The sequence below is a fragment of the Juglans regia genome, chromosome 12 (assembly GCF_001411555.2).
Source record: "Juglans regia cultivar Chandler chromosome 12, Walnut 2.0, whole genome shotgun sequence".
In the NCBI taxonomy this organism is placed as follows: Eukaryota; Viridiplantae; Streptophyta; class Magnoliopsida; order Fagales; family Juglandaceae; genus Juglans; species Juglans regia.
Genome location: NC_049912.1, coordinates 20,830,012 through 20,842,709, shown reverse-complemented (window position 1 = coordinate 20,842,709; position 12,698 = coordinate 20,830,012). Strand labels below are relative to the sequence as shown.

Below are 12,698 nucleotides of genomic sequence, written 5' to 3'. Positions count from 1 at the left end.
TTATTTAAAATTTTAAAAATTTTAAATTTTTTATCATATTTTATGTTAAAATTTAAAAAACTTATAATAATAAATTAAAATAAATCGACAGGAGTATAACTTTCAAACTAGTCTAATTCACGTGAAAATAGATGCACGCACCTAGCATTGTCCTAATTATAATAAAGACTTGACCATAAGGCCTGTAAAAGTAAACCCCCAATATTAATGAGTCTTCGTACGTGAACGGCGGGTTTACAGCCTTCTGACGTGACATGCTGACGTCGGGACATGTCCGACGGTATCAGGCATTCCCCCAACTTTTCCCCCATACCTCCGACTTGAACATGAACAGATTCCTCTATAAATTCATGCTCATTGCTCTCTATGTGAAGATATCTTACGTATAATACGTAGTACATACAAGAACATTAAGCTCGTTGGCCAGAAATAATGAAAGTCTGGGATTCAAATTATTGCCTAAAACAAAAAAATAACAAGCACCGTTAACAGAGAGAGACCTCACCTGACGTGGCGGCAGCTACGGGCGGAGCGGCAGTGGTGAGTTAGAGAGAGAGAGAGAGTGAAGAAGAGGATAGAGAAGGGGATAGGGTTTAATTTTTTGAAAAAATATATTTGCAGTCGCCATGCACTAACCATTCACGTCGGTGTAGTGAAAGAAATCGTTTATTGCTTTGACGTGGATGAAAAGGAGTAGTACATTTGGGAAGAAAAAGAAAAAAACAAAGGAAGCCGAGTATATCAAAAAAGCCTCAGTCTTTTCTTTCTTGTCTTTTTCACAGTCAACAAAATGGAAAAGGCACAACAAAGTGTTCTTTATAAGATGAACCTTCTCCCTCCCAATTTTTCATAGCAAGATTAACAGATGAAATCCCACCTGCCTCGTGTAAAGTCAAAATGGAAGCTGAAAATCCATCCGACAAGGTTGCACCAGCAGATGCACTTACTTTTCCTGACTCACCAGTTTGATCTGCTTCGCAGGATGCCTCTTTCATGCCTCCTTCTGCGCTTCTTTTTCTTTCCAGTTTATTCTCTGCTTCTTTTTTCCTCTCTAAAAACTTCTATCAGTTGGCTTAGAGTTTTGTCATTCATGAATCGTTGGATTTTAAAGCCAAAATTTTAACTTTTTAAACAAAAATCAAGTTTGTACTAAAAACCGCTCCATAAATGAATACAAATATATTTCGAGTCTGGACTCCTCATTTCAAAACAAACATCAGACTTTCGCTCGAAATCTTATTGTTTATGCTACGTACATACCCACGGAAAATAAATTATTACTGACTAAAAATCATTGCATAAAATGAATAGAAATGCATTTCAAATTCAGAATCCTTATTTCAAAACAAACATAAGAGTTTTCCACATTTTCTCGCCAACCAAACATCCGAAATCTTTAAACTCATAATTGAAAAGGTCTCACTCAGTGCAAATCTATGCCGCTTTGGTGCTCAAAGATGACGACAGTGATTCCATCTTAGAAACCGATGGGAGATTGTGATCCAAAAAGAATTTCTATGATCAAAGAGAGGGAGAGATAAAGAGGCAAAAGGTGCGCGATAGAGAGAGAGAGAGGGAGACTGATTATGCTTTCTTTTTCTTCTTTTTTTCTCCTACCTGACATTGGATGGATATCTAAAGCATTAAGACATGCAATACAAGGTTATATGTTATGTTCAATACAAAGAAAGTTGCAATATTCTTAATATGCATTTAACAATATGCTATATTCATAGTGAATAATATTTTTTTAGCAATACTATGCAGCAAAATATACAGATTCTGAAATCAATACTGTAATTAAGCAATCGTTTCTTTTGAATATTAGTTTCTACCAACTAATAATATCTCAAATGAATCTTAAACATAATACATAAAAATATTAAAGTGATAAACCTTCTTGATTACAACATGAGTCCAAAAGGTCTATAATCATAAAAGTACTGGAGACCGAGCTCCTTAAATACAAGCATAAACTAAAGTAACTACTAGGTTAATCCATTGAGTAGTTCGCGCAACTCAATCAAGGATGTCATAATACTAACGATAAATTTGAGCATAGAGACTATGAGCTCCGTGTTGTGCCGTCACCGTCAAATCAATCGTCTCCAATCGATTAACCTCTGGTGCACCTCATAATCCTGACACATAGTCTACCATTCCGGGAGAATGGTAGTTGAGACTACCACGATGAGATTTGATTACAAATCTCAACAAATTAACAGATAACTTGACATACAATATACAAATGCATGCATGGCAGTAACAGTATAACGCCCCGATCCTGGAGGTCCAGGGAGTAAACTCCTATTACCTAATAATCAACTTTAACAATGCTAATATATTCTCCAAATCCAAATATATACTTTCAAAGATTCCAAATCAAAATAAATTCCTTTAACTTGATTAACTACACATATTCATCTATCAGATCCTCAATATAATATACCAGATAAAATAGATCAACTGCTCCACATATCCCAAATAACATAATAAAATGAACCAGAGTTTACATAAATCTCCATAAACCATTTAAACAAACTGAAAATTCATCTACTGAATAAAATAAATCCCCCAACAACAATAATACCTTGAGATACTCAACTATTTTCCTCAGCTAATTTTGCCCACATACGCTATTACTGATTCTCGGCTAAACCATCAAAGTCATATGAAATATTGTGAAGATAAATGGATGAGTTATCAATGACTCAGTAAGTAGAGAACACATACTAATATGTAAATATGAGCATTTAAAGAGTTCAAAATGTAGAACAAAATGTTTACTTTCAAAATGCAGAATCAAAAACATGTTATCAAAATATCAGAGTAGAATTTTCAGAAAACATTCTTATTCAAAAATATCATTTGGCATATTATAATCTAAGACATCATTTTCATATCATATCAGAACATCATATTGAGACATAGATTATGTTTAACCTTGGTAGTAGGGTTATAAACCACCGTTATACCTGTGGCGGGGCCGTATACTACTATTATACTTGTGACAAGGCCGTATACAACTATTATATCTGTGGTAGAACCATATACCACTATTATACCCATGGTTAGGTATTAACGAAACAAATCAGAAATATAACAGAATCAGATACAAATATAGATACATAATCAAAAACTCAGGCCAAAAGCTTTCAGATGCCACATCATATCAAAATACAATACTGAATAAAATCACATCATTTCACGTATTCAAAAATAGATTCAAAACATCTTTACTTAATCAACGCAAAACTTTTCAGATTTCATATTCGATTTTTTTCATAGATCAGAAACAAAATGCTAAAATAAGCTCATATATACACCAGTCATGACAAACATACTTCCTTGTTATACAAAGTTTCATGAGTAATGCAGAACACATGACTGAGGTTGTTTTCACATTTATTTTCAAAACATATAATGTGCATTTTCATAAAATCAACCTCAGTCCATTATTTTATACAAAATCTAGTATAGGAACTCTTGCTTATCTGACTTTTGCAGCGTGTTATCTTAGTCTTGAGTTCGACCCCTGATAATTTCACCACCTAAATCAGAAAAATATTCACAAAGTTTTAATAATCGAAACACACCACGACTAACTCTATCAACTAATCCCGTACAAGAACAAGTCAAACCAAAACAATCATGTAACTCAACTCACGCAGCCACACACACGTCTAGCGAACAACCATACTTCCCAGTTAACCAACTTACTCCCAACATGTCCCAAACTCAAATACTCAATAAGATGTATATTAACCTAATCAAACAACCCCAGAGCCACTTATCAACTCCAAAAGTAACTTAAAAACCCACCATAACCAACATCCAACTCAAACTATCAATATATAAACCCCAACACAGCCCACATATACCTCAAAACAACCAACAGTAACTCCAAACAATCACATAACTCCATACTGCAACACAAGCCCAAACAATCACATAATACCAACAACTTCACCCAATCAGCAGCTAACAAACCCGAACCTTCACATATCAATCCAACAACGAACACATTAATCCCAGCAGCAACACAAAAGGCCTCAATCTCAATCTCAAACCCAACACAAACACCAATAACACTACCACAAATCAACACCATAACTTCACATAATTCAAGGCTTAATCATACAAATATACCATCACAGTAGCACATTGCAAAGAGGGGAGAAATTTACGATACCTAATTTCGTGCAGTGACCCGTGAAATTAGAGAGCGACACACGCTGCCTAGAGATGAGATTATCTCTCTGTGATTCACCAACAATGTCAAAAGTTGGGTTTATTCAGTGGACAACACGTTGCAACAAGGCTAAACTTTGAATACTCAATAGAGAGGAAAATACTTTGGTGGCAAGAGGGGTGCGCCTTTGTCTGTCACAGCACCAAAAATAAAAAGGATGGTTTTGGTGTTGGTAGTACACAGAGGTGTTTGCTCGTGGTGTAACGCTCTTGGGTAGCGACAGAGACAAATAGTAAGAGGGTAGTATACGACAATGCCTAAACTACAAACACACTCGACGAGTAGGTTGATCTGCAACGAGCTTGAGAATGAGAAATCAGAGTGGTTGTGTGTGTGGGTATGAATAGGAAACAGAAACTGAGAAAAATATCTAAAAATTAAAAGGAAATGAGAAATGGCTTACTAGTGTGAAGAAGGGTCAAATGACAATGACCCTTAATGGTGGTGATGCTTGGCGTGGTGGCGGATAGAGTGTAATGTGCGTGAATGTGAAAATTTTGTGAGTGAGAGTCTAAGTGTGTGCGTGAGTGAGAGTGAGATTAGAGAATGAGAGGAGAGACTTACCGCCATTTAGCCTTGTTCCAGTGAAGAGACTCGACGACGACCCAATCCAAAGAAAACCCACGCACCGAATCACCCACAATCACAGAAATTTGTAGGAGAGGGAGAGAAAATGTGATCTACACTTAGAGAGAGTATGATCTATTGATATAAGTTTGATGTGAAATAAGAACTACTATAGATGTTGGAGGTTTGTATCAAGGTAGAAAAACTGAAGGGGAAGAGAAGAAATCGGGGAAATAAGAAATTGAAATTGGAGGGGGAAACATACCTAAACGGCGTCGTTTGGAGCTTCAAAGTTGAGCCTCCCGTGGGCCTGGGCCTACGTCTGGGCTTGGGTTTGGGTCCGAGTATTACAAACGGCATTAATGCATAATCATAATTATAAATAAACATGTCATAACTTGACATGTAATATGGCATGAATTGACATGACTTAAAGTGAACGTGGACTAAACTTGAAATTGAACTTGACATAACGTGAACTGAAACATTAACTGAGTGTGAACTTAAAACATAATTGAACATGAATTACATGGACCTGAACTAAGCATGGTTGAACGTGAAATACATGAACTTGGAGCTGACTGAAATAACGTGACATAAAACTAATCACGAAATAACATGAATTGAAACTGAACGTGAAACTGAAATGAACTGAATGTGGAAGTAAAATGAATTCTAACAATCAAAATAATTTCACCAGTTGTTTTGTCAAAAATAGTGAACAATCAGAATGATTCTGCCCAACATATTCCGTCAAAGATAATACTCAGACAATCAAAATAATTACGCCATGAGTATTTTAAATGAAATATCCTAACAATCAAAATGATTACGTGATGAGTACCTAGTAATTAGGGTGTAATCGGTTCAGTTCAGTCTGATTTTTTCGGTATATTATATAGTATATATAGTATAGCATATATATTATATTATATTATATAATAATATGGTGATAATATATTGTAATATATTATAATATATAATATAATGATATGTTATAGTATATTATAATATATAGTAATATAGTATTAGTATAACTACTAATACAAAAGACTAAAGTGATAATATATAAGATTTTCAAATTTAATATTATATTAACTAGTAATTTATCATTTAATACAAAATTATTTTATATATAATTATATATATAAATTATATATAATATAAAAAATCATATAAAAATATTTTATACAATATAAAAAATTAAAATATATATATGAACCAGTTCGGTCCGGATTTAGAAAAAGGAAAATCGGAACCGAATTGATTTCGATCGGTTTTGAGAAAAATATAACCGATACCGGACCGGACCGAACCGAACTCGGTACCGGACCAAACCCACCGATTTAGTCAGGTCCGATCTGGTTTATCGGTTCACCGAATTGTTTTCACCCCTGCTAGTAATATTTTTACAATCATAATGATTACATCAAGAACAATTGAGTAGAGGTATTCTAATAATCAAAATGATCATACCGGTAGTACCTCACGTGAATTATAAATGGAGATGCTCAGATAATTATTGGTCACAAGTATCCCAGGCATGACTGACTGAGAAAATACTATTTAGGTTAATTACATTTTGCCCTCTCCAACTATCACCCAATTCACAATGTGCCCCCGAAACTATTGATTGCATCAAAGTAGACCTTCTTACTTTCAAAATGTCACAATCCCCCATTTCGTCTACAATGAGCATTAAATCGAACGAAAGACTCATGCATGTGCTTCTCACATCCTAATCATTCAATGTAAAGACAAAATCACCCCTCACTCCATCTACTTCCATTTCCCAAAACTGAACTTCATATTCGAAAATCCCAAACTCTATGACCAAAACTACTCGTTTTATTAATGCCCGAAAATGGTTTTGTTTCAAAGAGAAGAACGTCTGGCTTGAAGTCATTGGGCGCTATGGACAAATAAGCTGGGGCAGACTGCAGAGAAGGTGGGGCGACGACGAACCCTAGCAAAGCTGCCGACCACGACGTCGGCGTCCCCTTCAAGCTGTCGGTGACTCCATTGCAGATGAGTTTTTTGGTAGAGATCTCATTCAGATTGTTTTCTCCACCGTAGGTACCTTAGTGATTTCTCCATCGCAATAAATCCATTACTTGTATTGACAACAAATCTCCCGCCTTGATATAGCTTAAGAAGGCTATAAATGACTGTACGTTGTTAGGTGAAAACATTATTCGAGTAACTCAAAAATGCTATAAATGATTGTACATTGTAACTCAACAATGTTTCAGTTTATTTTCCATGATATTGATTCGATACCATGCTTAGATAATGTTTTAGTTTAGTTTGTTATGATTCTTTTATCCTTTTGTATAAAACTACAGTAGTCTGTAAGTAGAAACATGAAAAATGCTAATTTAGAGTAAAATTATTATTCTACCCTCTATATATGGAAAAACAACCATTTTACCCATAAGGATTTTACATCCTAACTCCAAGAATTACCAAAACTTACATTCTTCATGTAAATTTTGTCCTAAACTCAAATATAAAATTACAAAAATTTAAAAATAATCATAACTATGAAAAACACCACAAGGCCAAAACTTCCAAAGGCCATATCTCTTATTTTTTTTGCAATTTCATCTAACTCTAAAACTTATAATCAAATCGAAATATTGTAACAATGATCCTCACATCTTAAGCTTAAAAACATGCTTAAAACATCCAAAAAAAATCTACTTCACAAAACACAAAAGTTTTTAAACAAAAGATCCATACTCTTAACCAAAACACAAAACCTTGAATCTCACAGTTTTGACCTTTATCAAAACAAGTCCAAGAACTTTCAAAAATTCAAAACTTTTTTCTAATATTCTCATAACACATTCTTAGAACTATGATTTGAATCAACTTATAAAATTTACTCAAAAATTACAAAATCTCACTTGAAGTACTCAGACCCAACACATAGTTAAAAATATAATATTTTTCTCAACTTTGCTTTAATCAAACACTTGATTTGAGACATACTATTATGAAATATTCAAACCAAAAACATCTTATGGTTTAAACATGTGTCCTAAAGTAGATCCAAGCATTAAAATTAAAATCATATGGCTAACAATAAACCAAAACATGGATTTAGCCAAAATCGTCAAACTTTTGGTCCAACCGAGTATTCTCTTACATAAAAACTTATAGCTTTGAAACTAACACAAAAAAACTTCAAAATAACATCCTAAGATGTAGATCAAAGGTTTAGGATCATCAAATAAAATCATCAAATTCGTTGGAGTAAGATTCAAACACAAAAGATCCAATCTTTCTCAAAACAGAACTTGTTTTTCTCCTTCCAGCTTCTATCCTTATAGATCTAAGAAAAACTTCCGTGAAGGAAATCAAACACAAAAGATACTCATAGAAACTAGATGCAAAGAGGAATAACTTTCAAGAAGGAAGCTTAATGAGATAATACTTTCAAGAGCTTTGAAAACTGAAGGCAGGAAAGGTCATAAAACTGCCCAAGTGAGGACTCTATGTTCTTTCCAAGAATGGGAATGAAAATGGGTGAAATGAGTAAAATGATGACTCACACGCCTCATACACTTCTGAAGAGTGAAGTGTGGGCTTGAGTGACACCTTGATGGATGATGATTAGGTCACAAAAAGGTACAAATAGTGAGTGGTTTTCTGCCAAGGAAACTTCCAAGAGAATGGTGGTGGTCAGGTGGCTTATCCTCTAATATCAAGTAACTATTTGGGGCTGTCATTGGCAGAGGTTGGCCTGCCATGGGTGGGTAGAAACTTCCTCAAGAATTTTTGCCAAGGTGACCAAAATTCGTGATCCTTAAACAAGTGGATTTCATTTTGGGTTTTAAAAAGGATTTGGTTAGGGTTTGAAATGCTATCAAGTCCAAATCTAATTTTTTTTAGCCCAATCAAATTTCCAAGGTTTAAAAATGGTTGAATAATGATGTCCTGACATGAATTTGAGAGATTAATACCATGTGATAGTGATTTAATCGAGTGCTTAAACACAGTGCTAAAAATCAGGTTCAATAGGGTTTTGAAATCAAGTTTGAGGATTGGAGTAACCGTTTAGAGTTTCGGTTTCCTACAAGCTTTTGGGGTTTTAATTGGATTTCAACTATTTAGGGTTTCACTAAGGTTGAAACCCTTTTTGGTCTAGCCCAAAATGGATGATTAGATGGAATAGGATTTTGCTTAGGCGGCATGATCTCACACCTTGATTTCCTTCACATTTTATCTCATAATTTCTCTTGGTGCCAAATGTCCAATACTATTCACCAAGTATGGCTAAGATCTTGCCAAAATTCTAAATAAAATTTATCTAATATAATTTGGACATTCTATGTTGTTATTTTGTAAACATTGCACTTGGTACTACTATTGATGTTACTATTCACTCCAGAAAAAGTGAAAATAAACTTTATACTATAAATCCTAAATATACACAATAAACTAACTGTGCAATTCTTTTATTGAAATTCAACTTCGAAGTGCCTTAAAATAAACAAAATGCATTTTCGAACAAGTGTTTCATCTGAAAACTGAAAATAGGTTTATTGCTTCATAAAATCCTAACTATTACTTGAAGTCTAATGGTGCAGACCATATTGCATTTTGATAATTCTAACTATCTCAAATAAATAAAATCACGTTTCTGGCACAATAGTGAATGATAACACTGACTATATTGACAGACTAAAACCTATACGATTGCTCAATTCGTGAAAACTTACGGAGTTTTCACAAGGTTCCTAAAGCCTATAAAAATTTCACTATTGAATTTTTAGCAAACTGTTACACCTAGCCACGTCGGAGATTAGTGTGCGGCGATTGCAATAGTCGATTGTACCTAGCATAATTGATATATATATATATATATATAAGAAAAATATTTACTTATCATTTTTTACAACATACAGAAATATGTGATTTATTATTTTTATTTTTCTATTTAAATACACATATATTGATGTGTAAATATATATATTTGCAAATAAAATAATCGTTCATTTGAAATTAACATGACCTACGTCGATCCTTCCAACCCAATACGGTTACTCAGGCCGGCTCAATGGTAAAACCATTTAGGCCATTGCCTAAGGCCCCCACCCTATGTAAGGCCCCAAAAATAAAAATGAGGTGGTCTTTTTTATTATCTTTTTTTGAAAAAAAAAAAGGAAAACAAAAACCATTTCATTAAATAAAATTTTAAATAATTTTTATAGTTTTTGTGCAAGGCCCCATAATATTAAATTTAATATTTAATACAATGAATTTTTATTATAAGTAATACAGTGAATTACTTATATTTTAAATAATTTTTTTAAGATCTTGCTAAATTGAGCCACAAAATCTGCATTGAGACCTCATTTTAAGTTGTTACTATAAATATAAATTTACAAAAACTGTATTTAAAGATTTTAAATAAAATTTCATTTTATTGAAAAGTTTGAAAATATTTCAAATAATAATTTATATTTTATTGTATTATAATAATGAATAATTCACTTTAATTTCGCATTAGGCCTAAATTTGCAGTTACTTCATTGAAAGAGTAATGATAGGGTTACTACTCTATTATTATGTATTTACTACTTATATGTATTTGAAGTTTTTTTATTTTTTTATTATTTTCTTTTAAATATTTTTTTAACTTTCTTAATAAAAAAATTAAAAATATATATAATTTTATTAATAATTGTTTTTTTAACTATTAAATAAAATAAAAATTAAAAAAATAATTAAATATAAAACAATAATAAATGAATAGTAGAGGAAATAACCCAATCATTTTCCTCATTGAAAAGTCTCATCTCATGCGCTTTGACCCGCGCAGCCGCGCTAGCGTGTTTCTTCCCCAACACCTGCATACATACAATATCCGGAAGAACCTTCAGGTCTCTGTATTTTGCAACCCTCCCTCCCTCTCTCTCTCTCGCGCTCTCTCTCTCTGGTCTCAAAGCTCTAACATGGAGTACAGAACCTTAGAAATCAACGTTACCTCTGCCAAAGACCTCAAAGATCTCAGCCTCTTCTCGAAGATGGACGTATACGTCGTCGTCTCACTCTCCGGCGACAAGCAAAAGGCCAAAACCAAGGTCGACCGAGAAGGTGGCACCAGCCCCTCCTGGAACTTCCCGGTGAAATTCACCATCGATGAGTCCGCAGCCCGACAAAACCGACTGAACCTCGAGTTCAAACTCCGCTGCGACCGCAGCCTCGGCGGAGACAAAGATATCGGCGTAGTGTACGTTCCCGTCGCAGAGCTTCTCAACTCTACCGGCGACGGTAAATCCATGCAGTTTGTGAGCTACCAGGTGACCAAACCCTCCGGAAAGCCCCAAGGCATACTCAACTTTTCGTACAAGTTTACCGAGAAAGTGGCCGCAGGAGGTGTGTCCCTGGTGCCAGAGGCTAAGGCTCACGAGCCTGTTACTGCATATCCCGCTCCTGTGGTAGGGACTAGTGCGCTACCATACGATGGGCTCTATCCTCCGGCTGCCGCTCCTCATCCTCCTCCTCCACCATATGGTAGTGGTTACCCGCCGCCTCCACCGGGTTATGGGTACCCGCCGCCTCCACCACCGGGTTATGGGTACCCGCCGCCTCCGCCTGGTTACGGGTACCCGCCGCCTCCGCCTGGTTACGGGTACCAACCGGGCGTGCAGCAACCGCAGAAGAAGAACAAGTTTGGGATGGGATTGGGAGCTGGATTGCTAGGAGGAGCGCTTGGGGGGCTGTTGATCGGAGATATGGTGTCCGATGCAGGGTGTGACGCAGGATTTGGTGACTTTTGATTTTTTTTTTTCCTTGTGTTTTGTTTGACTTTTCTAATTAGATGGTTTGGTTGGTTGCGTGAAAATGGCGGCTTTTGACTTTTGATAACATTGCCATTTTCTGGGACTGTTGGGACATTGTAGGGCAAATGGATTGAGGTTTACATCTGAATTCTTCTTCTTAGTTTATTTTCAGATATTTTGAACGTGGATAAGGTTCATGCGTTGTGTTTGTAACCAAAGTGCTGGGTGTGGATAAGGATCATGCTTTGTGTTTGTAACTAAAGTGCGACAACAAGTACTATGTCATGTATTTGGAAAAAAAAAATACTTTGTCATGTATTGGCATGAAATAATATAGCGGATGCTTCCCCTTACCTAATTGAGAATTAGTGCTTCAATATGTCAATTATTTTATAAAAAAATACATTTATTTTAAAATATAATTGGGAAATGAACTATGTATCAAAACCCAATTTGTTTAACCTTTTGGATTTAAGATGTCACCATGCAATCAAGGCTCCATTTGACAACACAAAATATCTCAAATATTTTAAGATATTTTCTTCCTAACCATTACTCAAAACACAAAATACTTTTTTAATTTCAAATTTTCAATTTTTTTTTATCTAATCATTGTCTAATTATTACTATTTTTTCAAACTCTCATACAAAATATAAAAAATAATATTACTTTTTCAAATTTTAAAATAAAAATAATATTCAAATAGTTTTTTAAAATTATAATATTTTTATTCAATTTTTTTATCTCATTTTTCAAAATTCAATAAAACATCTTAACCTAAATTATTTTACTACTATTCACAAATATACTGAGATGTTATAAATATTCAAATGGGCCTAATCATTTTGTAGGATTTTTTTTACCCCTTTTTGGAATGGATATGTCTATATACAGTCCTGAATCGGGGACTCCGCACTCACTCCCGGGCAATATTGTCATTTGCCATACACGTGAATGACAATAATGCTCCTACTCCTTATTCAATCTAGTCAAGATTTTTTTATATTGCACATTTGAAATCTCACTCGAAATTTCCCTCCCTCCTCTCTTCAATCTCTAGCCGGCATCGACTTGATCTTCTCCT

The 12,698-nt window shown here is 34.5% G+C and overlaps 1 protein-coding gene across 1 annotated transcript; it reads left to right on the top strand.

Annotated features, from left to right (window-relative positions):
- Positions 1–10,610: 10,610 nt before the first annotated feature.
- LOC108994840 (protein SRC2) lies at positions 10,611–11,966 on the top strand. The gene has a single exon (XM_018970228.2). It carries the CDS (start codon positions 10,630–10,632, stop codon positions 11,608–11,610), a length of 981 nt encoding a protein of 326 aa, XP_018825773.1. The 5' UTR covers positions 10,611–10,629; the 3' UTR covers positions 11,611–11,966.
- The last annotated feature ends 732 nt before the right edge of the window (positions 11,967–12,698 follow it).